At 40.9% G+C, this 25,855-nt stretch overlaps 1 protein-coding gene across 2 annotated transcripts in view; it reads right to left on the bottom strand.

Annotated features, from left to right (window-relative positions):
* Positions 1-18,831, bottom strand: part of Xpo4 (exportin 4) — an 89,250-nt gene extending 70,419 nt beyond the window's left edge. Inside the window, exons 1-2 of one of the 2 annotated variants that reach the window (XM_052191340.1) lie at positions 18,708-18,831; positions 2,147-2,252 (exon numbers count right to left, since the gene is read on the bottom strand). In XM_052191340.1, the coding sequence (XP_052047300.1) occupies positions 2,147-2,252; positions 18,708-18,776 (175 nt within the window). In that variant the 5' untranslated portion in view covers positions 18,777-18,831. Of the gene's footprint in view, positions 1-2,146; positions 2,253-18,707 lie in introns of those variants that run through there. The other variant, XM_052191341.1, reaches the window with a different exon arrangement.
* Between the last annotated feature and the right edge of the window lie 7,024 nt (positions 18,832-25,855).

The following is a 25,855-nucleotide window of genomic DNA, read 5'->3' as shown; positions in this document are numbered from 1 at the left end:
GAATATATTTCCCAGACATTCTACAAAATGACATACAATCCCTAAATAAGAATGTGAAAATTCTGAGCTGTGATTGACTGCCACTTGTATGAGAAGTCTTCTTAGAGGAATTTGCCCTTCTGTGCTGGTGGCAACTGAGTAAGGGGTTAAAAAGATTTTTGGTCAAGTTTAGATGCAAACATTAACGTAACCCAGAGCTTCGAAGTACACTCATGATAGTGCATGTTGCTGCGTACTCCATCCATCAAGCAGTTAACCAGTGACACCCAAGCTACTTTGAAAGCACAACTAGAATTAAGCACAACTAGAAGCAGCAACACTGTTCTTTACAGTGTCCAGACAAGCTCTGCCCTTATGAAAGCTACCGTACATCATAAATACACAAACTGAGAAATTGAGAGGGCTATTAGCAAATAAACACTAATAAATGCTTATAACATAAGTCAACAATCACAGCTGCATTCAACAGAAAGTCAGATAAAATGCTGGGGGAGCCCTAGACAAGGCAGGTGAGTTATCTGCCATTAAATTAAAACTCCAACTATTTTAGGCTAGTAGTTTAGCACAACAGTCTTCAAATCTGTTATTTTGAAATAATTTCAGGGTAAAGATGAGGTGTTACTCCTTTTAAAGTCTTTAGGCTGATGTTTTGGTTCTTCCTTTTATTTAATATTAATTAAATATACTGTATGAGCAAAAGAACAAATGTCTTAGTAACAGAAACAAATACATTCAAGTATAAAACTCAACCATAAGTCCATTAAAACAGCTTCATTTTGCATTGAAAAGGCAGTTGTTACAACTACTGCTTTAAAGGTAAGCTTTTCTAAGCAAAACATCTACCTTCCTACTGATGCTAGCTCCTGACAGCCAAAACAGTCACAAATTTTAGATGATCATCTTAAAAATGATAATAAAAACTAGTAAGTGGAGTTATGTGGTTATGTTTACTTTATTGTCCACAAAATGCTTTTTTTATGCATGACAACATAGGGACCTCCCAAAGCCTTAAGATAGCTATGCCATGCCCACAAAGCCAAACAGTATTATTTTCATTGCAAAGATGACAGAGGCTCAGAGAGGCTGACCTCTTCAATTGACAATGTGCAGAAGCACCACTGACAGCCAGATCTCATAGTCAACAAAACTCTCTCCACTACAACCTAAGACCACTCACTTTATAAGCCTGATATGTGAAACATTTTAGAAGACATGATCATTATTATAGCTTATTTCTGTATAAAAACCAGAGTGCTGGGAAGTACAGATAAACCCTACCAAAATCATAAGAATGGTCAGGTGTTTTAGTTCCTATCAAGTAATCAATTTTGTAGTCATAAACAGACTCAAAAAATGTAAAAACCTTAAGTATCAGCAATAAAAATACCTCCAACTAAACAAAAAGGCCAACAGTAATCAAGTCACAGAATGAAAACCATGCTGGTGTTGGTGGCACATTCCTTTAATCCTAGCGCTCAGGAGGCAGAGGCCAGCCTGGTTTACAGAACATGCTGCAAGACAGCCAGGGCTATACAGAAAAACTCTTCCTTGAAAAACAACAAACAAACAAAATGAAATCTCCCCTTTTATTAGTATCAAAAAGTACAGAAGAGGCAAATGGCAACATTATATACAACTTTCAGAAAATGCCGTCTCAGACAAGAGAACGATCATTCCTGTGTTTTGTTAGAAACCATTCCTGTGTATGTTAGACATAAGAATTCATAAGTACAAGTCACTCCTTTATTTATTGATAACCTTCCCAAAAGTGACTAATTTGGCTAAGGAAGATGAGTATAAACCAATTTTTAAAAAGAAAAATATGGAAAAGAACTAAAAGAGAGAAAATACAGATCTTCCCCTAACAATCTTAATTTTCAAACAAGCATTAGGGAACTTAATTACAATTCCTATAATGATATACCATTTGAAAACAGAAAAACAAAAAACAAAAAACAAACAAACAAAAAATAGATCCTTCTCCCTAAACTTCCTTTCTGGTTTCACAAAATACTGTAAATATACTAACTGCAATAGAAAAATCCTTAGTGAAAATGACGAACTGCACAAACCTGCTTGTATTAAAAGGGATTTATTCAAGCACAAGCTCTGGTTATGTGAAAATATTTTTAAAGTGAAAACTTACCCAAAATATGCCTGCAAACTGCAAATGGTGACTTGGATTTCCTAAATGATAGGAATATGTGCTCTGCATGCTGGCGCTGCTCCGTGCTGACCATGGAAGGTGGTGCCTTGGGAGTGAAAACAAAGACAGAGCAACCAAATGAGAAAGCCTGCACAGCTCCAGCCCTCTCCCAGCTGCAGAGAACAACGTTTCACTTTGGGGAGAGGGAGAAGGGTAAAACGTTTGCTTTAAGTTTTTAAGGACAGAACTTCAAAATAAATATATAAAATACAGTTTCAGGAGAAAACGAAGAAACAAGCTATGCCTCAGAGATGTTTAAAACTGCCTACAACTTGGAAAAGGAGATGCTTAGATATACCAGTTTTAGTTTTTTTTTAAAATTAGGTTATCTCAACATCCTTTGCTTCAAAAATCTACTACTCAGACTAATTTAACAAATTTCAAATGCCAAAACTCTTCAGTGCACAGAAATTGAATCCAAGTTACCAAAAATATGTAAATATTAAAAGTTTGGCATTCATGGAACATTATATAAATTCTCTGAATAATAAATTCTATCAAAAATTTAAATTCCTCTTTGGTGAAATAACTTGTCTTCCAAAGCTATTTCTTTACTGGAAAAGATTTAGCTAAAATATATTCCTATTACAAGGTTTATTTCTCTACTAAAAAAGACTTAGCTAAATATTTCTCCATTACATGGCTTAATTATCTTTTGATATAAGACCTTCGGGAAAGGGAGGAGAATGGGAGAGATAACAGTTTATTATTCCAACCAATACAATGAAAGACAACCAAGACGTGGTGGTGGCACATGCTTGAGAGGAGAATCTAAGTATGAGGCCAGCCTAGGGCACATATTAACATAGTGAGGCATTAGCTCAGAAAAAGAAAAGAGAAGAGAAGAGAAGAGAAGAAGAGAAAAGAAAAGAAAAGACTTTTAAAAGATGAAACACATTTTTTCAACCAAGCAGACTAACATTTTATGTAGTATCAATCTCTAAATGCTGACACTCTACCCGTTTAATTCCTGTACTTAGTTAAAACCAGTCCACATTATTCCTAAGGTTATAGCACCCTCTACAGCTTTCCAGAGAAAAAACAAACTTTGTAATGCAGAACTGACTTAAATTCTTTAATATTTTAAATTAGGTTTTAGTAACAAAATACTGGGAGTAACTACCTACACTAGAAGTTTTTGTCCTGTTATCTGTAGACTTTTATTCTCACCAGAAGAGTTTAAGGTTTCCATACTTAACACTGCAGATTAGTAAACACTACCCACTCATAGGCTGTATAGAGAAATCAACGCTGGGTTACCTGGGCAGTCTGGATCATTTTTCCTCATTATCCTTATGCTAGTTATTCTATAAATAAAAACTCCCTCTACAGATAACGGTGCAAAAGTACTCTGCCACTCATACATACTTTATAAAAAGTAAAGGTATAAATACATTAATGTATAGCATATAACTTAAAGGTTTATTATTTAAGTACCTATTTAGATATTATCCACACGAGATCACTAGGTCAATATATTTGGCAGGACAGAATTTACTTTAGATTGCTAAATCCAAAACTGTAACTTCTTTCTTGAAAGAGAGTTGTTGTTCTGTGTATTTGTGGTCCTGGGTACTTGCCAGAAAGATAACTTAAGTAAGGGGTCCTGGGTAAGGCAGAAAGATAACTTGAGTGCAAGAGTTCAAAGTAGTCTGGGTACTATAAGTATATGCAGTCTCAACAACTGTAAAAGTGCTTTAAAATGCTTTGGCAATGATTTCCAAAAGTTATCTCCTCAGAAAATCCAAAAAAAACTAGAGATGGCTCCATGGGTAAGAACACTTGCTATGCAAGCATGAAGACCTGAGTTCAAATGCCCAGCATCCATGTAAAAATTGATCATGACTACACATACCTGTAACTTCAGTATGGGAATGAAAAGGGTTGGGAGCAGATCCTAGGCACTCCCCATCAGGCAGCCTAGCTGAAGCAGTGAGCATCAAGCTCAGTACCTTAAGGTAATAAGCAAGAGAACAGAAAATACTCAGAAGGAGAGAGGGAAGGAGACCAGGAAAGGGAACAAGTTAGGAGTAAAAAAGCACACTGTGTGCGTGCATGTGTGCATGCACGCTTGGATTAAATTCAAGTTGTGCACATATGATAAATTAAGTGTGCACATGATAATAAATACTTTCTCCTCAATGTTCTCCAAGTAGTCCTGACCTAATAATGTGCCGCATCCACACCTGCCAAAGTTCTTTCCTTCAGAAATCCCAACTCATCCTCTAAAAACCATCTTCAGCCCTTCCTTCACTGTCCTTCCCTCACTGAGTACAATCTCCTTCTCTATGTACCAGTTACCAACCTCTCCACAGACAGAGTTCCCTTCTTTCCTCCGCCTTGTTAGGTTTCTGGCACCAGGGGCTTTGTTCTACTCACCTCTGCGTCCCTAGAACCTACCATATACAACAGCAGCACTTACTAAAAGGGGACCTAGCACTGAGAGATGCTTAGCACTGCAAGCATAATTACAGGGACAGCGAAGGAAAGCAGCTATAATCACCCTCATCCTGACAACTTTGAGGAAGATGCAATAGTCCACCTCCCACCACCACCCCATCCCCACACTCTAAGCTTCACCTTCCTGTAGTTCTTCACTTACCTACAAATGAATTGTAATCTGGAAACACACACACACACACACACACAAAATTCCAAAAATAAGCAACTCTGATCTATGTGCTAATCTCAGTGTGAAGACCCTTCCATGCAGCCAGAGAGGCAAAATCAGCTTTGCCTAGCACATGCACTACTCATTAGTCTCCTAGCAGCCATCTTGGTAATCAGACAAAATGTCACAGTATGCCAGTGTTTATGTTCAAGCAAAATTTATTTTCCTGAACAATTAGTTCAAAACACAAAGGCAATGTTATGATGCTAGCGATTTTAAGACAGCACACTGTCATAACCTCTCTATCTCATTGTAAATATTATTGCTTATTTCTGGACCTAACTTATAAAGTACTCTTCATCATAGGTAGGAATATGTAAGGAAAACTATACAGGAAAAACTAATAGCAGTAACTACAGATTTTAGACATTCACTGACTATTAGAATGTACCTTTTGCAGACAAAAGAACTAATGCATGTTGCCTCTGTGTTTCACACAAGAAACTAAGCTACAGAGAATATCATTAATATGCTCAGGGACCCTCCAGAATGGGAATCTGAACTAGGAACCAAATCCAGGCAGTATGACCAAAGGATTCTCACTGAACAAAGTCCTTAGATAGCTCAAAGTAGAAGAGTGGACCGCCCTTAAGTCTTCCTCAGGGACACAATCCAGACACGGAGATGTTTTTCATGGCCTGTACAGCTCAGTAAAGAATGGTAACAAGAGACCTTTTAGAAGCTATTTGCGCTCTCTCATTGACAACAACAGTGAAAACTCCCACTTCACATTTGGAATAAAAGGTATCAGAAGTGGATGCAATGGAAGACAAGAGCAGGGAACGCTGATAGCAAGAGACTAATCTTGGCATCTTCAGGTAAATAAATAGGAGAAAACTGAGTGTGTTCCTCACAAAACCCAACACAAAAAGATTGACATTTCTTTCCCCAACTTCACCATCCCACCAGAACAGACTTATCAGTTTACAAAATCTGGTAAAAACCTACAGTGACTCAGAGCCAAAAGAATTCAAAACTGGAATTCTGGAGATAATGTACTAATGCAGGGGTAAAATGGCACACATGCACAGTGTTTGAGTGTGCTCCATATGTATGGGGGTTCAAAGTCTTTGAATGGCTTCTGTTTAAATATATTTGACATAGAATATACTTAGCACCATGCCAGAGCTAGGAATGCACTTACATTCCTACAAGACAAGGCAGGAATCAATCCCAAGTTCATAAGCCCTACATCCACCAATTCATTCTAATCACTACTACCATGCTGCTAAGCCTTCCTTCAGCTACCAATTCCAAACCCCATTCTATAGAACTTCCAGCCAGGCGGTGGTGGTGCACACCTGTAATTCCAGCACTCTGGGAGGCAGAGGCAGGCGGATTTCTGAGTTCGAGGCCAGCCTGGCCTACAGAGTGAGTTCCAGGACAGCCAGGGCTATACAGAGAAACCCTGTCTCGAAAAAACCAAATCCAAAAAAAAAAAAAAAGAACTTCCACTCTTTACCTAGGAATCAATGACTGTGTTCTAAACTGTAAGTAATAGTCATAACATTACAATCATTACAAAACTGTCAGGCAGAATACCAAATTCTTTTCACATATTAACTCATTAATTTCAGGTCCTTGTAAGAACTATCTTCCTTCTTTTAAATGGAGAAACTAAGATTTAGGAATTGTTAAATCCCCATGATTCCCAAGTTAGTAAGAATCATAACCAGAATTTGACCTCAAATACACACAACATTAAAACTTATCCCCAGGCTGGGAAGTGGTGGTAAATGCTTTTAATCCCAGCACTAGGGAGGCAGAAGCAAGTCAAATAAATCTCTGAATTCAAAGCCAGCCTGGTCTACAGAGTGAGTTCCAGGATACCCAAAGCTACACAGAGAAACCCTGTCTCACAAAAACAACAAAACAAACAAACCTTATCCCAGGGATAAACACTGAGTCCTGTCTCTCAGATGTCTGGTAGAATATGCTAACATTCTTAGCTTACTATATATACCATTATATACAGGTCATGAAGAAGACAGAAGTCAGACTGAATAATCAGGTACTGTTTGTAGACAGAAAAAAAACACTGCAAGAGTAAAAGAAAACATGGTTTGAAGCCATACCATAAATACATAATTAACACTTACTTTTTTTTTAATAGATGGCTTCATGTTCTAATTACAAAATGACAGACATGCCACCCAAACACACAAATATTAGTAGCCTTTGATTCAATCTGTGAAGAGTTCAATTAGAATTTACTTAACTTTCAGTTTTCCCTTTATAGTTTCTTGAACCTTTGGTTCTTACAACTGTTCCTATCTAAACTTAAAACTACTCCTATAAAATAATATTTTGATATTTTACATTTATTCTGTTATTCCAGCACCCAGAAAGAAATCAGATGGCAATTCTGAGTTCCAGACCAGCCTGGTCTACATAGGGGGACCTTGTCTCCTTGTCTCCCAGCACTAAGAGGCAGAGGCAGGCAGATCTATCTCTATGTGTTCCAGGTCAGTCAGTTTTGAGAGCCCTTCTCTCAAAAACAACATAACAACCACAACATCCAAATAATTAAATAACTAATTAATTAATTGAATGAATGAATGAATGAGCATGTTTAATGGCATTCTACAAGAAGTCATACAGATTGGAGGCACTGTCCTTTTCTGCTATCAAGTGAGAGGCATGGCCCGGATTAACCCCTCAAGCTGTTCCAGTACATTTTCCAAAGTTGTCCTACCAACTGTTTCTTCTCAGACTTTGTTTTTAATGATATTATTCTTACTTTCAAAGTCTTAAAAGAAAGAAAGAAAGAAAGAAAGAAAGAAAGAAAGAAAGAAAGAAAGAAAGAAAGAAAGAAAGAAAGAAAGAAAGAAAAGAAAAGAAAGAGAAGAGAAAAGAAGAGAAAAGAAGAGAAAAGAAGAGAAAAAGGAAAGAAAGATTGACTCTGTATCAAGCACCAAGCTTGACAATCCAGGAGACCCGTGTCTAATGCCTCCCAGGATGCTGAGCTCTCCACTAAGACTCCTGTCTTCTTCGACCACCTTCTCCAATTTGTTGCAAATATTCCTCACAACTTTGTCTTAACTCATGTCCTCCTCATTCCCACACAGACACATCTGTGTCTCTCGTCCTGATTGTAGGCAGTTCTACACTCTCATAGCCCCTTTTCACAGCCTTAACTATTATTTGATGACAAGAATTGGATATACAACCAGAGGAGCCCGGCTTCTCGAAAAAAACAAACAAAAAAAAATTATTCCTTGGGCTGAGGAGATGGCTCAGCAGTGACTGCTCTTTCAAAGATTCTGAGTTCAATTCTCAGCAACCACATGGTGGCTCTCAACCATCTGTAACAAGATCTGACACCCTTTTTTTGTTTTGTTTTTGTGGGTTTTTTTCGAGACAGGGTTTCTCTGTGTAACCCTGGCTGTCCTGGAACTCACTCTGTAGACCAGGCTGGCCTCGAACTCAGAAATCCGCCTGCCTCTGCCTCCCAAGTGCTGGGATTACAGGCGTGCGCCACCACCGCCCAGCCAAATAAATCTTTTAAAAAACATTATTCCCTGTTTTATTTAATTTTTTAAGATTTATTTCAGTTTGAGAGATGGCTCAGTGGTTAAGAGCACCGACTGCTCTTCCAGAGGTCCTGAGTTCGATTCCCAGCAACCACATGATGGCTTGTAGCCATCTGTAATAGAATTCAATGCCCTCTTCTGGTTTGTCTGAAGACAGCTGCAGTGTACTCATACATAAATAAATATTTTTTTTAAAAAAATTTCAATTGTAATTATGTCTATGTGTGTATGCATGTGAGTACAAGTGCCCTTAGAAGCCAGAGGTATAGGATCCCTAGTACTAGAGTTAAAGGTGGTTGTGAGTCACTTAACATGGGTGCTGGGGACATGAAGTTAGGTCCTCTTCAATAGCAGTACCTGTTTTTAGCCACTCAGCCATGTCTCCAGTCCCATTCATTACCCTACTGTAGTTGAAAAACAGACGCCAGTTGTGGTGGCGCATGCCGGGAGGATTTGCTGAAGGAGGCAGAGGCAGGAGGATCACGAGCTGAGGCCAGCCTGGGCTACACATTTGGGCTGGAGAGATGGCTCAGAGGTTAAGAGCACTGACTTCTCTTCCAGTGGTTCTGAGTTCAAATCCCAGCAACCACATGGTGGCTCACAACCATCTGTAATAGGATCCAATGCCCTCTTCTGGTGTGTCTGAAGACAGCTACAGTATACTTGTATAAATAAAATAAATAAATCTTAAAAAGAAAAAAGAAAAAAGAAAAACAGACACCAAGGCTAACTAACTTGATAAATATCACAGACCATTATTGTTAGAACGAAACAAAACAAACAACAGATATTCTAGACCCTTTATTACAATGCCTTTTAATTCCCATGACTTCAATAACTTTTCCACTTGTACTTTTACACACATGCACACACAAACACACACACAGTGTGACTTCTCTATGATGACACCTGAGAGGTGAAAGTAAATAATTTCATAATTAAACATGGCTTTATTATAGATTACAATAAAGTTTTTATTAATTTTTAAGATGAACATTGAGAAAAAGTCTGAGCCTGTTTGAGAAATTAAACCTCACTTTCCCCATACATACATACACACACACACACACACACACACACACACACACACACAAACACAGTCATTTCTCCAGCAGTTATTTTGGCATTAAAAAAATAAAATTAATATATTCCACACCCCAAGCTTGTTCAGAATCTCAGTACCTTCCACAATTCCTAAGTCCCACCAATGTGCAAACTCAAGGTAATTATAGTGGCAAAGAGGACTTAGACAGGGCCACAGCTGCCTGTTTTCTCTGGGTCACAACATCCTACTCTCCTCTGCAGTTAACTATTCATTTTCTTCATTCAATATATCCTAAAGCAACTACCCTAAGAGAAGCCTTGTGCCAGACCCTAGGCATAAACTATTACAGAAAAGCAAGCAAAGTCCCACACTATAGTAAGAGTCTAACAAGGAAGACCAGTATTGATCAAATAACATATAGGCAGTTATGAATGTAGGTCAGTATAGAACAGGTGAGCCTTACCTTCCAGGTCAACAAAGGCCTCCCTGAAAAGTGAAGAACACTCTTTAGACAGAATGAATTGTTTATGAAATGCCTTGTGACAGGATGGAAAACCGAAAGAACTACTAAGAAAACTGGAGTGGCCACAGAGAGGGAGAAGTATTCCAAGAAGCTTGGCAAGCCAGTAGCTTATCCAAAGCCTGCTGTTGCCCTTTGGGTCCTCTGAATGGGTCTGTTCAAACCTGCGAAGTCTGTCTCCAGACTCTCCCACAGCATTCTCCACTTCAAATGACTCTCAAATGCACATGATGTGACCCTCCATAAGCTTGATGGTGCAGGACACAAGCCAGTTAGCAATTCACACAACCCCTAATGTTGCAGGGCCTTCTGCTGGCTACAGCAGTCAGCAAGTCACACTGCGTATCACTGCAATGCTTAGAAATGTTACCCCCCCCCCAAAAAAAAAGAAAAGAAAAAAAAGAAAGAAAATCAATAGATAACATTTCTAAAATCAAAAAAAAAAAAAAGAAAAGAAATGTTACCAAAGCAGGGAGGGCCACAAACAAGCACTAGTCTAGACAAAAGAAACAACTACAGGAACTAAGAAACAGAGTGTTAACTAGGCAAAAGTTAGAGAGGGCCATCTACAGTCAACTCAACAGAGACAGGTAAGGCTCTGAAAGAGAGCCAATCAATGGTGACAGATGGGTGACTCAGTAATGCAAGAGCCAAGCAGGCTTCAGGGGCGGGCACTGTATAGTCACATGAGGTCCCACTCCCAAAAGGGCATTACTAGGATGCCCTGAAGTGCTTAGGAACTTGTGTTTTCTAAGAAAAGCCCAGCAGACAATAAGATATGTGTGAATTGTGAAGACAGAATAGAATGGTAGCCAACCGCATGAGTTACTTTAGGGTAAACTGGGGCACCAAGGTCTCTCAGGAGTCTGAGGTGAGACCTAGGCCTGACTGGCAGTAGTGACATACTAGGGTACTTCATACTCAGACCATACAGGAACCTACAGTGGGAAACCATCTTGCCTATATATCACCAGAGCCTAACCCTAAACCCTAACCCTAACCACAACCTGAGCACCACGGACAAAAAATTGTCACCCACACTCAGTGAACTTCAATTATAGGACAAAGAGAATTAATCACTTCAAGAAATCACTAGAATTCTTCAGTTTACTGGTTTTGAATTTCCACCAAAAAAGGCAAGTAACTAAAAGCTTAGAAATGGAGAAATTAGTTTTAAACACAGGGCCCGATACACACTGGGCTAGAGCTCTATCCCCGAAGCCGTCCCACCAGATTACGGTGATATTTTAATACAAACACTTTACATGACCTAATTTTTAATGAGGAAAAAGTTCCAAATTACTTTCTTATAACTGAAGATAAAACAGCAAGATACATAATCAGGGACTTTAAATTCTATAACTCATGAAGTGACTCTCTTAGGAATGCACTGTATGACTTCTACCAAAAACTGTCAGAAGAAAAACAGAAATACTGTGTACATTTACACCCAAACTAAATTCAAACTTACATAAGACTGATTTGTATAGTTAAAAATGTTTTAAAAATCTGTAAGAATTATCAGCTCTAAATGTAGGTTAATACCCCAAAATAATGAACTAGAAAAGTACTCTAATATTATTAACTTTAAAATACAGTAGCTGTAGTAATAGATGCATCAACAGAAATATCTTCTTAAAAGAAAAAACTGCAGTCTTATATTTGGCAAGAGCCACTGATGTTACTTTCAACTCTACTGACTGAAGATGAACTTGCAAAACGAATTTTGAAAACAACACGTCACACTGTTCAACTGTTCAAGGTCAGCCTGGTCTATGTTACAGACCAGCCAGGAAGACTGCATAGTGAGATCTTATCTCAAAAGAAAACAATAACACAAAATATAACCAAAAAAGGTAATACATTTATAGAAAGACATGACCAATCAAGATATCAAATCAACTATATTATATATAAACCATAAGGTCTAGAGAGATGTCCCAGTGTAGAGTACTGGCTGTTCTTCCAAAGGACGTAGGTTCAATTCCCCACCCCCAGACAGGATTTCTCTGTATAGTCCTGGCTGTCCTGGAACTCACTCTGTAGATCAGGCTGGCCTCGAACCCAGAAATCCACCTGCCTCTGCTTCCCAAGTGCTAGGATTACAGGCGTGCCCCACCACACCCGGCTGGTTCAATTCTCAATATCCACATAGTGGCTCACAACCTTATGTAAACTCCAGTTCCAGGGAATCTGACACTCTTTTCTGACCTCAGTATGCAAATGGTATATAAACATACATATAGGCCAAACACCCATAGACAAAGTTAATAATAGTAATTATTTTTTTGGGAAGGTGTTGGGTTGGTTTTTTTTTTTTTTTTTGAGACAGGGTTTCTCTGTGTAGCCCTGGCTGTCCTGGAACTCACTCTGTAGACCAGGCTCAGAACTCAGAAATCTACCTGCCTCTGCCTCCCAAGTGCTGGAATTAAAGGTGTGCGCCACCACTGCCAGGCAATTATTTTTTAAACATTGTGATACCATAATACCATGCCCTGTGACTTCTCTTACTCACAAATTACTATTACATCTATGTGCACAGTGTGCAACCATTCATGCACACCTGTGATGATGCTTTCCATCTTGTCCCGTCTGAGACAAGGTCTCTTTTTGAATCCAGAGCTCATCTACTGTTGAAACTGGCTGGGCAGCCAGCAAGCCCCAGGGACTGCTTGTCTGTGTCTCCCCAGGGCTGAGTGCATCTGGCTTCCAGGAAACGGAATAGAGGTCCTCATGCTTGCCCAGTGTGCACTACACCAACTAGGCCACCCCTACCACCTGCTTTATAATAAAATATTTAACAAGAAAAGGCTTTGGGTTTTACAATCTTCAGCAGAACTTTCAATCTCCTTTCTAACATTTTCACTTTGCACTGGGCCTTGCAAGATTATGAAGCCAGTCCTGGTAGAAAAAGAAGACTCTTGGTGGGAAGAGTTTTATAGCTGGAATGTAAAGTAGGACTAAGAGCTCCACTGAGCTTTCAGATCTAAGGGGTTTCAGCCATTAAAGACCAGGAAGCAGAATGAAACACTGTCTACTTAATCAGGACTTCTCTACAGAAGACAACAGAAGCAGGATTGTTACAGTCACCAAGACTGATTGAACAGTCTAAACCTTGAAAGACTCTACTCTGAAATACTGTTATTTGGAAGTGACCTAACTTTTCTCACAACTACAGCTGAATAGAGAGTAAGTCCCTACTGCCTTTCTATTAACTTTTCCTGACTTGAAAGGCATTTTTCTCTTTATTTGTTGACAGAATTATGCTAAGCTAGCAGCAGTAGCACAAATCTGTGGAAACAGAATAACCTGACCTACAAATAAAACACTACAAACCCAGCATTAGTATAAACTATGAAACACTTGTGATTTTAAGATAAAAGTCCTTGATTTGAAAATTATATTATGCAGGGCAGTGGTGGTGCACGCCTGTAATCCCAGCATTTGGGAGACAGAGGCAGGCAGATTTCTGAGTTCAAGGCCAGCCTGGTCTACAGAGTGAGTTCCAGGACAGGCAGAGCTACACAGAGAAACCCTGTCTTGAAAGAAAAAAAAAAACAAAACCTGAAAATTACATTACACACACACACACACACACACACACACACACTCATGTATCTAAACATCACCTGGTTTCCCCCACCCCAAAAAATACAATTATCAACTAAAAATATTAATTCTGGGGGACTAAAGAGATGGTATAGCAGTTAAGAGCATATACTGCTCTTGCAGGGGACCTGAATTCAAAAATTATTTATGATTCAAGTAATGTTTTTACTTGAAGTAAAAATTTCAAATTATATATTAAAACAGATATGAGGGCTGGAGAGATGGTTCAGAGGAGTAAGAGCACTGGCTGCTCTTCCAGAGGTTCTGAGTTCAATTCCCAGCAACCACATGGTGGCTCACAACCATCTGTAATGAGATCTGGTGCCCTCTCCTGGTGTAGACATACAGACAGACAGAACACTATATACATAATAAATAAATCTTTAAAAAAAATTAGGCTGGATGTGGTGGCACACAGATTGTGTCGCCAATCTGATCTATTTAGGAAGTTCCAAGACACCCAGGGCTACATAAAAAGATCTGGTCTCAGGGCTAGAGAGATGGCTCAGCAGTTAAGAGCACTGACTGCTCTTCTCAAGGTCCTGAGTTCAAATCCCAGCAACTACATGGTGGCTCACAACCATCTGTTATGATATCTGACGCCCTCTTCTGGAGTGTCTGAAGACAGTCACAGTGTACTTACATATAATAACTAAATAAAAAATCTTTAAAAAGAAGATCTGGTCTCAAACTGTGTCTCCCTACCCCACCCTACCCCAAAAAGCACTACATATTATTAGATCTATGGATTTTTTAAAAATTTCATTAACTAACATAGAATACCAGTTCACTTGTATAGACTGAATAAATGCCTACAAGTGAAATAGCAGGAGGAAAAAAAAGATGAACTTTTAAGGCTTCTGGAACTCAGTGCAAACCTTTACCACAATTTGTCATATTTTCTACTTCTACTAGCGGAGTCTACTTTCCCTTATTTTGACAGTTTAAAGCACCATTGTATTTACTTGCTTTGGATCATTGTTACAACTTTCTATTCTTTTCGAGACAGTGCACTAACAGTTCAATTATTGTAGTTTCTTCTATACACACTTTGGTAAGTGGCACATCAAATCTGAAGACCCTTCATTTTTGCTTTAAAAATGTTCTTGGTGGCTAGGTGTGGTAGCACATGCCTTTAATCCCAGCACTTACTTGGGAGGCAAAGGCAGGTGAATCTCTGTGAGTTCAAGGTGAGCCTGGTCTATGTAGTGAGCTCCAGGACAGGACAGGATTGTGTAGAGAGACACTGTCTTAAAATTAAAAACAAACAAAAAAAGTTCTTGATTATTTTCATAATTATTCTTTTTTTTGTTTGCTGTTTGTTTTATTTTTATTCTTAGGGTTTTTTTTTTTTTTTTTGAAACAGGGTCTCACTATATACGTAGCCTTGGCTGTCTTAGAATTCTCTAAGTAGACCAGGACTAGTCTCAAACACAGAGACCTCCTACTTCTGCTCCCTAAGCGCTAGAATTAAACGAATGAGCAGGTATGTATGTCCTGTATGTATGTCTTTATAATGTTAGAGATGTTCCACGTGGAGACTCAAGAAGCAGTCATTGCAGAAGAGTGGTAGAACAGCTTAGGGAATTTGTAATTGCCCTCATATTCCACACTTCTGTATAGCTTTAGTTGTTACTGTTCAGAAAGGTATTGCTAAGACCACTTTAAGTCAGGTCTAATACTCACACTATATCATCATTGATATAAAAATGAATAAATAAATAGGAAAAACCATAGAATATGTGTTATAAAATCCAGTGGAAAAGGCAAAGCATATTTAAAATGCCATGCAGATTACATAAGAAGGAAAAATGGGGTGGGAAATATTTGTGAATTGACTTACTTTAAAATAATACAGTTCAAGCCGGGCGGTGGTGGGAGGCAGAGGCAGGCGGATTTCTGAGTTCGAGGCCAGCCTGGTCTACAGAGTGAGTTCCAGGACAGCCAGGACTACACAGAGAAACCCTGTCTCAAAAAAAACCAAATCCAAAAAAAAAAAAAACATACAGTTCAGTATTTCTGCTATAATCTATGATATAATATGTGGTTTTTTTTTTGTTGTTGTTTTTGTTTTTTTTGCTTTTCGAGACAGGGTTTCTCTGTGCAGCCCTGGCTGTCCTGGAACTGGTAGAACAGGCTGGCCTCAAACTCAGAAATCAGACTGCCCCTGCTTCCCAAGTGCTGGGATTAAAGGGGTGCACCACCACCACCCTGGCAATATGTATTTTCAATATCAAGTTTTCAAGACTACATTTAGGTAACCTGATAAAACTTGAAACCAAAAAAAAAAACTCAATGAAGAGAATGTTAGCATAGGAAGTATGATTGGTTTTACTCTGTAAAATAGCTACCATCCTCAAGTAAAAGTCAACAACCTGAATCTTTTTGAAAAACTGAATTTGGGAAGCTTATTTAAATACTTCTCCATGCAGATAAGGTGGTACATACCTATAATCCCAGCACTCAGGAGGCTGAGGCAAGGAGACAGAAAATTCAAGGCCAGAGTAGACTACAAAGCACGTTCCAGAACAGGCCCTGTCTCAAAACAAAACTATTTTCCTTGTCAGGTATGGTAGTACACACTTTCATTCTAGCACTTGGTGGCAAAGGCATGCCACTTACCTACAGACCTGCATTCCAAGCCAGCTAAGACTAAAACATGAGACCCTGTCAGTTCCCCATTTTCCACAATGTTTTCAGAAAATTGCGTAATTGCATTGGTTATGGTGACGAATTTACAATAGCACTTCCCCATTCTAGCTCATCTACCTTTACATTTATTTCCTATCAAGCAGTGATCGCAGAAACCATCCCCTATTAATACCTTTCAGACAAAAATCATTTTTTTCCCACCATGTGGCTTCTGGGGATCCAACTCAGGTCAAGGCTTGGTGGCAAGAACCTTTACCAAGTGACCCATCTCACTAAGTCCTTTATACCTGCACCCTGTAGGTCCATCATAATACTTCATGTTTGACACCTTATTCCATAACCTTAAAAGAACTGATTCTAACTGTATCCTTGTAGGATAATAGGCTGATTTCGAGAAAAACAACATGTTGAATTAAAAATTAACAGTTAAAAAGTGTTAGGATTTAGCTTATGCCTATGATCTAGCTCTCTGAAGGCTGCTGAAGGACCACAAAAATGTCAAGGCCAGCATGGGCTACAAACATGAGTTCTAACCTAGCCTATGCTACAGAGTAAAAGAGTTATAAATTCTGAAATGGGAATCTGGTAAACTAAGTAATGGATCAATTTCATCACTAAATTTGCTGTGACCTTACTGCTTTGAACCTCAGTTTCTCTCAACAGTGCAAAGCTGCTACAGGAATTCATAATACAGAACCTATACTCTAGCACACAACAGAATCATAGTACCATTTTTCTTACCCACCTATAAACAGTCGATAAAAACTAGTCTTGCCAGGAAGAAAAGATATACAGTGCCAAGCACAAATTCTAAATTCCATCAGGCCAACGATGAACATCATCAATTAACCTATCAATTTAAATACTAGAGCACTGTAGTGTTCTTTGAATCTAGAATCTAATTTAAAACAGTACCCTTATCTCCTAGGAAATCAGGTATTTTCAGGGGTTCTGTATTTGGGGATTTTAGTAAACTTTTATTAAACTTAAGTTTTTACTGCATATTTTTTAAAAGATTTATTTATGTTTTTTATCTGCATGGCTCATAGAGGTCATCAGATACCCTGAAACTGGAGTCAAGGACAGTTGTAAATCAACAGGGTCCTCTGCTAAAGCAACAAGTGATCTTAATCCCTGAGCCATCGCTCTCTCTAGTCCGTCTTCTCACTTTCTAAAAGCCAAAGCATCTGATATTATATGGGAAGACAAAACTTAATGAGTGATACTAATGACTGCTCTAGAATTGGCTCAAATACAATTTTTAAATGTTTTAACTTTAATTTTTAATTACGTGCTACATCTGTGTATGGGTATATGCATGTCAGTGCAGATGACCTGGAACTGGAGTTACAGTTGGCTGAACCACCTGGAAACCTGCTCAGGTCCTCTGGAAGAGCAGCATGTGCTCTTAACTACTGAGCAGTCTCTCCAGGCCTTAACTAAAACATCCTTAAATGTGATGCTCCAACACAATCCTTAACGCTAACCTTAAAGTAAAAAGTTCAGGGTGAAAAAAAAAATCTGGCTGCATTTAGTTGTTAAAATGTCTAAATCATTTCAAGAAATAAAATGGACCTCTAAGTAAAAAAAAAGAAAAAAGAAAGAAAGAAAAGAAACCTACAAATGCAGTCGTCATAATTTAACCCCCCCAAAAAAATGAATGAAAGAAAAAAAGAAATCAAGCTGAGCCATCAAGCATAAGACAAGATAGTTTATCCTTACTTTTGCTCCCTGTGGAGAATACTGTTTATAATCCGGACTCGTCCTGCTCAAACACTCTCATCAAACTATTTCGTGGTAGTTGTAAGACTTCAGCTAATGAGTACCACAGAGTCAGTTTTCCAAAACACGAAACCCACAAGGAGCTCGGTCTTGAAGCAAGTTTTGCCCCAACGACCTTGGTCCTAAAGATTAGCCTCTCTCCCTCCTGCCGGTCCGTCCACGTGCCGCCTGCTGCGGTTACCCAGAACTGCCTGCATGTCAGGCAAAGAGCTAGGGGACCCTATCCACAAGGGGACGAGGGTTGCTAACAGCACCCAGACTATGCCATCCCTCCCCTAACAGATCAACTCCCCAGCGTCCTGCGCACAGTCCCAAGAATGTTCCCTGATCCAAGTCCTGCGGGGTTCACCCCGTGCCTTGCTCTGCTACCCAGTCTGCCTAGCGAGTTATAGAGCGAAGCTGGCGACACAGGAAACTCTCCATCTTACACCACTACACCCAAATGCCAGGCTGAGGAGCAAGGCGGTCAGGGAAGGAGACAGCACTAGAAAGTAAGGCACTAGAAAGTAAAGAACCAAGGCAGGAGGGAAAGTAGGATGGAGAATCCTGCGCCACGCCACCACCACCTCCACTTCAGGGTTCATCCCAAGGCCCTTCCCGGCCACCAACCCAGCGGACAGCAGGCCTGACCCGGGAGAGCCAGCCGGAGTCCCACTGATCCCGCGGCTCTCCGGGCCGGGCGTCCTCACCATCAGAACTTTGGCCGCGTTCTCCAGCTGAGCGATCACTTCTGGGGGCCCCAGCGCCGCCGCCATCATGGTCTCTCTTCAATGACGCGCCATGCGCTGCATTATGGGAGCAGGCGCCGCGGCCGGCCAATCGCCGCCGCGACCCCGGCGCCTCTCGCGCCTCCGGGGCTGTCGCAGCCGCCGCCGGCGTCACGTCTTCAGCGGCCTGACGGGACCGCCGAGTCTTGAGCAGCTGGGAGGAGACAAACGTGAGCCCGGTCGCGGCGCTGGGATGAGGGCGGCGGCAGCCGGCACCGGGCGAGGCCGGGCGGTTGGCTCTGTCAGCCGCGGCCGGGCATCCCGCGCGGGTCTGAGCTGCGCATGCGTGGTTCGCTGCTGGGTGCGGGCCGCGAGATCCTGGATCCCAGCCGCGCAGCCCACGAGCTGCGGGTTAAGGTACGGGTGTCCTGCCCGTGCGGCAGCTTTCTCTCGCTTGCTTAGGCTGTCCAGCCCGGAGCAGGATCTCTTAGCCTTGGAAGCGCCCTCCTAAAGGTGTGCCTACGCCCAGAAGCCAGGCGTTTCAGGCCTCCCGCTCCGCGGTTCTTTCTGCTGTGAGCAGGGGGCATCCGAAGATGGAAGGCTTGGTTTTCTTGATTGAAACCATTTGGCTTCCTGAAATCAGTGAGAACTCAGCTACCACCAGCTTTGTGCTTCGGGAGTTAACAGCTTTGTGTTTATAATAGCAGTGCTAAGGAAAGGTGCGTTAAGTAAGTGCAACGCGCTGTCTTCCCTTCTGTTCTATAGGGGTTTTTTTTTTTTTAAGTCTACGTCCAGGAAAGTGATCCTGACATTAGCTAGTTCAATGTTCAAAAGGTAGTCTAGTTGAAGTATTTGTATTGTTTCGACCTGACATCTCCCTTTTCTAAGTTTTATTGAGTGCCTGTTCTGCTTTCTGGAAGTAAATCCACATTTGTGAGTTCCTTCTGTTGAAGCCTTCCTGGTTTTCCCAGAGATTTGTAAGTCTGCCCCCTACCCCACCTCCCACACACAAAAACACACACACTTTTGAGGTTTTGTGTCTCCGAACAAAATGAGAATGGCATTAATTTTTAAATGATTTCTTTTTAATTTTATGTGCATTGTGTGCATGTATGTGTGAGAGTGTCAAATCCTGGTGTTACAGACAGTTGTAAGCTGTCCTGTGGGTGCTGGGAACTGAACCTGAGTCCCCTGGATTGCAACCAGTGCTTTTTTTTTTAAGTTGCAAATGTTTTTTAATGATAAAAAAATACCCAGGGTTATTATCAGGGGAGCAGAAAATGAATGCTTTCACAGGAGATGGGGGGACACTTTGCAGCAGGTTTGCTTTGAAGAATGTGTCCATACAGCAAAACTGTGACATCATGGCCACCCTGCAATTCTGCTTCTGTGAAGAAAGCCAAGGAACCACGGACAGAGATGCACAGTTATTTTTCTATATATGGGAGTCCATTGTTGCTGTCTGCACACACCAGAAGAGGGCATCAGAACCCATTACAGATGGCTGTGAGCCACCATGTGGTTGCTGGGAATTGAACTCAGATCCTCTGGAAGAGCAGTCGGTGCTCTTAACCACAGCCAGTACTTTTAACCACTAAGCTATCTCTATCTCCCAGAATTGCATCACTATTGAAACAGATGTAATTTCTTCTCTTCACCCTACCCACCCTCAGTACCTTTTTTTTTTTAAACAGGATTTTTCTATTCATTCTATAGACCAGGCCAGCCTCAAACACAAAGATCCACCTGCCTCTGCCTCCTCAGTGCTGGATGGAATTAAAGGCATGGCCAGTTGTTTTTGTTTTTTGTTTGGGTTTGTTTGTTTGTTTTTTGTTTTGTTTTTTGACATCTCTACAATTTTTTGAGAGAGTAAATTAATGAGATGTTTTATTGCTTGAGAAATAAAGTGCCTTTCATTTCATTAACAGATGGAAAAGTTAGTTAAGAATTTGGTTAATGGTTTGACTCTTAAGATTTGTGTGAACCCATGGCTCCAGCCACATATGTAGCAGAGGATGGCCTTGTCAGACATCAATGGGAGGAGAGGCCCTTGGTCCTGTGAGGCTCTTTGCCCCATGTAGGGTAATGCCAGGATAGCGAAGTGGCAGTGGGTGTGTTAGTGAGCAGGGGGGTGGGGTGGGATAGGGGGTTTTCGGAGGGGAAACGAAGAAAGGGGATAACATTTGAAATGTAAATAGAGAAAATACACACACACACACACACACACACACACGCGCGGTTATGTGAACCTAGGCCAGCCAAATGGCACAGCAGATGGTGAGAACAGACTGTAAAGCTGCCCTCTGACTTCTACACCCTTGTCTACTTTCATGCAGCTGTAACATACACTGTGCTAGTTAGTTTTTGTCAACTTAACACAAATCTAGACTTATCTGGTGTACTGGCTGGTTTTGTGTGTCAAGTTGACACAGGCTAGGGTTATCAGAGAAAAAGCTTCAGTTGAGGAAATGCCTCCATAAGATCCAGCTGTGGGGCATTTTCTCAGTTAGTGATCAAGCAGGGAGGACCCCTTGTGGGTGTTGCCATCCCTGGGCTGGTAGTCTTGGGTTCTATAAGAAATCAAGCTAAGCAAGCCAGTAAGAAACATCCCTCCATGGCCTCGGCATCAGCTCCTGCTTCCTGACCTGTTTGAGTTCCAGTCCTGACTTCCTTTAGTGATGAAGAGCAGTGTAGAAATGTAAGCTGAATAAACCCTTTCCTCCCCAACTTGCTTCTTGGTCATGATGTTTGTGCAGGAATAGAAACCCTGACTAACATCTGGGAAAGGGAGATCTTGAAATATTACTTCCATCAAATTATCCTGTGAGCAGATTTGTGGGGCATTTTCTTTTTTTTTTTCCCCCGAGACAGGGTTTCTCTGTGTAGCCCTGGCTGTCCTAGAACTCACTCTGTAGACCAGGCTAGCCTCGAACTCAGAAATCCACCTGCCTCTGCCTCCCAAGTACTGGGATTACAGACATGTGCCACCACACCCGGCTCTGTGGGACATTTTCTTGGTTAATAGTTGATGTGCTAAGGCAGGTAGTTTGAGATCAGCCTGGTCTACAGACTAAGTTCCAGGTCAGCCAGGGCTACCCAGAACAACCTGTCTTTGTTAAAACAACAACAACTAAGATCTTTTAAAATAATTAGTTTTCTATCATCTTGCTTCTTTCCAACTATGTTGGGGTGGTTTGGTTTGGTTTGTTTGTGAGACAGGGTTTCTCTGGGTAGCCCTGGCTATCCTGACACTCTGTAGACTGCGTTAGATTTGAACTCAGAGATCTGTCTACTTCTGCCTCTGAATACTGTGATTAAAGATGTGAGCTACTACATTCAGCTATTAAAAATAACAAACTTGTAAGGATGTAGAATCTTGCCAGTTCTCCTCTTTGCCTTGAGTGCTCACTCTGAGGTGCACTTCTGTCATTGCAATTCACCACCTTCACAGAGACCTAACATCTACCACTACCTAGGCTTGAACTTTGACTCTCTAAAGCTGTAAGCTAAAAGACCTTGTATTTCTCCCACTAGTAGCCTGCGCAAAGCCGACTGAGAAGCATCTCTGTGGGACTGAGGAAATGGACTGCTTAGGTTTTTTGTCAACTTGGTACAAACTCGAGCCATCTGAGAAAAGGAACAGTCTCCACCATGTTGTCTTATGGGCATGTCTATGGGCATTTTCTTGATTCATGATTTATAAGGGAGGGCGTAGCCCCATTTGTGGGTGGTGCTACCTTTGGATAGATGATCTTGGCTTTATAAGAAAACAAGCTGAGGGTTGAAGAGATGGCTCAGTGGTTAAGAGCGCTGACTGCTCTTCCAAAGGTCCTGAGTTCAAATCCCAGCCACCACATGGTAGCTCACAACCATCCATAATGAGATCTGATGCCCTCTTCTGGTGTGTCTAAAGACAGCTACACTGTACTTACATATAATAATAAAATAAATCTAAAAAGAAAGAAAGAAAGAAAACTAGCTGAGCAAGCCCTGGAGAATAAGTGTGTAAGTAGAATTCCTCCATGGTCTCTGCTTCAGTCTCTGCCTTGAGTTCCTGCCCTGACTTCTCAGTGATGGACAGTAAGATGAAATAAACACCTTTGTCAAAGTCATGATTTTTCTCAAAGCAGCAGAGAAACAACCAGAATAGAAGAGAACTCAGTCCATAAAGGGCTTGCCTTTCATCTATAAGGACCTGAATTCAATCCCTAGAAAGAAAAAAGTAAAATAAAAAGGGGGCTGAAGTGATGGCTCAGCAGCCAAGAACTTCTCTTGTAGTACACAGATCTAGTTCACTGCAGACACATACACACATATTCCGCTCACATGGATGCAGTGTTCATGTGTACACCAGGAAAAAAAGTCAGCATTGAATTATGAAATCTGTAAATGCAAGTGAATGAAATATGGTAATCCAGCTTTTTACACCTGGCACCATACTTTCATTGACTATTCCCATGTCTTTCTCAACCTGATGGATTCTGTCCTTCTGAAACCATAAGCCAAAATAAACTTTTCTTCTCTAAATTGGTCTTTACTTGTGGTATTTTATCATAGCAACAGAAAAGTAACTAATACAGGTTTAAAAAAAAAAAAGCAAGAAATTACAATTTGATGGTGGTATGTGTGTTTCAAGTATACAATGCTATTTCATGAAAATTTATCAAAGATGGGCCTAAAAACTAGGCTTACTTAAAACTACTTGATACTGATGGAACTGAAGAGTGCCTCTGTGCTGAAGGTAAAAAGGAACCATTGAAAGAGGGATGCTAGCCGTGCGGTGGTGGCTCACACCTCTAGTTCCAGCACTTGGGAGGCAGAGGCAGGTGGATTTCTGAGTTCAAGAACAGCCTGGTCTCCAGAATGAGTTCCAGGACAGCCAGAGTAGGTCAAACCCAAGATGTCTTCTAGTGATTGAGAAAGGCAAACCTGCTTGCAACGATGGCTAGGAATCCTCCAGTATGAGTGATGGAAACAAATCCTTATCTTACTTCAGGTTTTAGGAAAAGGGATATCACTAAGTGAAATACAGTTAACCCCCAGAACATTGCAGCTGCAGAAACCAGCAGCTCCCAGTGTGTTACTCCTCTCTAATATACGACACAGCCTGCTAAAGCCAGAGAGATCTGAGAACTTCACCTTCAGCCATTCTAGGGCTGGCTCAGTGGTTAAGAGCACTAGCTACTCTTCCAGGAGACCTGAGTTCTCTGTCATAACTCTGTAACTACAGATCTAGGGAATCTGACATCCTCAAACATACATGCATAAGGACAAAACTCCAATGCACATTCAAATAAAACTCTTCACTCTATAATCTTTTTGCCTCTTATTTTCTGTTACTTTCTAATTTTGCATATGTCTTGTGATGCTTTTGTACCCTTCTCAGATTTTGGGACTATATTTATGTTTCTTTAAGGTTCCAGGAAGAAGACAGTAGAAGCCAGAAGATTAGAAGAGATTGCCAGAGTTAGTTTGAGGTCAAGAAGAGCACTTCAGTCAGAACCTGAGAAGCCATTTTAATCTGTCAGCTTGGAGAGGAGTTTGGGCCAGAACAATGGAGTTGAACCAGCCAGCCAGAGTTCAGAAAGAGCTAAAAAAGATGAGTTTATTCAGCAGTAAGCCTCCAGGATGACAATTACACTTGGCCAATAACAGTTAAATTTACAGTTCTGCCATTGTGTTACCTAGTTCTTAATGTTGATCACTGAAACACTTGAATACTTGAAGATTGAGAGTTGACTTATAGATGTTTTGCAGTGCTGGAACACCGTTTTAGTCACTGTTTTATTGCTATGAAGAGACACCATGACCAAGGCAAGACCTAAAAAGAAAAATATGTGGGGCTGAAGAGATAGATGGCTCAGTGGTTACGAGCACTGACTGCTCTTTTAGAGAACTCAGATTCAATTCCTAGCACCTGCACGGCAGCTCACAACTGTTTGAAGCTCTAGAATACAATACCCTCACATAGACATACAGACAAAACACCAGTGTCCATTAAAATAAGTACATTATAGGAAAAGAAGTATGTGATTGAGGTCTTGCTTACAGTTTCAGAACTGAGTCCATGACCATCATGGCGGGGAGCATGGCGGCAGGTAGGCATGGCGCTGGAGAAGGAGCCGAGAATTACATCCTGATCCACAGACCACAGCAAGGAGATGGAGACTGAGCCCACCATAGTGACACACTTCCTCCAACAAAGCCGACCTACTCCAACAGTCCTCCAAACAGTTCCACTCCCCTGCCCCCCCCCCACCTCCGTGGCTAAGCATTCAAATCTATAGCCCAATGGGGTCATTCTCATCCACACTAGCACAAGGCAAGCATTCTACCTAGATCCATATTTCTCACCCATGGCAGGATATCTGCCTCAAGAAAAGATTCACATCTTTTCTCCCAACAAAGCTCAAGTTCCACTTTGGGGTTTGGTTTGTTGGTTTCTCGTCTTGCCTGAGATCAAGTCCAAATTCTTATACATCCTAGGCAAGGGCCGAACCACTGAGCTATACCCCCTAACCCTCAAGTCTTCTTATCAAAGACTATTCCAAGCACCTTGTCTGACTGTCCTGTCTCAGAGTTCTGTTGCTGTGGTGAAACACCACAACTAAATGCAACTTGGGAAGGGGAGCGTTAATTTTTGTAATACTTCTACATCACAGTTCATCATCAAAGACTGTGGAGGCAGCAGCTGATGCAGAGACCACAGAGGAATGCTGCTCACTGGCTTCCTTCCCCTGGCTTGCTCAGCCTGCTTTCTTTTATAGCACTCAGGCCCACCAGCCCATGATTTATACGATTTATACTTCTCACAATGGGCTTGGCCCTCCTGCATTGATCACTAATAAAATGCCCTACAGGAGTGTGTACAGCCCAATCTTATGGAGAGTCTCTATTCCCAAAAGGCTTTAGCTTGTGTCAAGTTGACAAACTAATCAGGACAACCCTTACCTTTATTCAGAATGGAGAATTGGATTTGAAGCAATTCTCTATCCTTTCTATGGTGTTAATTTCTTCTCTAGGTCCAAAGCCTGGAGGTTAAATGGTACAAAAATTAAAATTTGAAAAGTAAATAATAATGACCTAATATATGTAACCAAAGCAGATAATCCTATTTGCTTTATTCTCTC

Source organism: Apodemus sylvaticus, chromosome 8 (assembly GCF_947179515.1).
Source record: "Apodemus sylvaticus chromosome 8, mApoSyl1.1, whole genome shotgun sequence".
In the NCBI taxonomy this organism is placed as follows: domain Eukaryota; kingdom Metazoa; phylum Chordata; class Mammalia; order Rodentia; family Muridae; genus Apodemus; species Apodemus sylvaticus.
The sequence above is the reverse complement of the archived record's forward strand: the minus strand, read 5'-3'. Positions and strand labels throughout refer to the sequence as shown.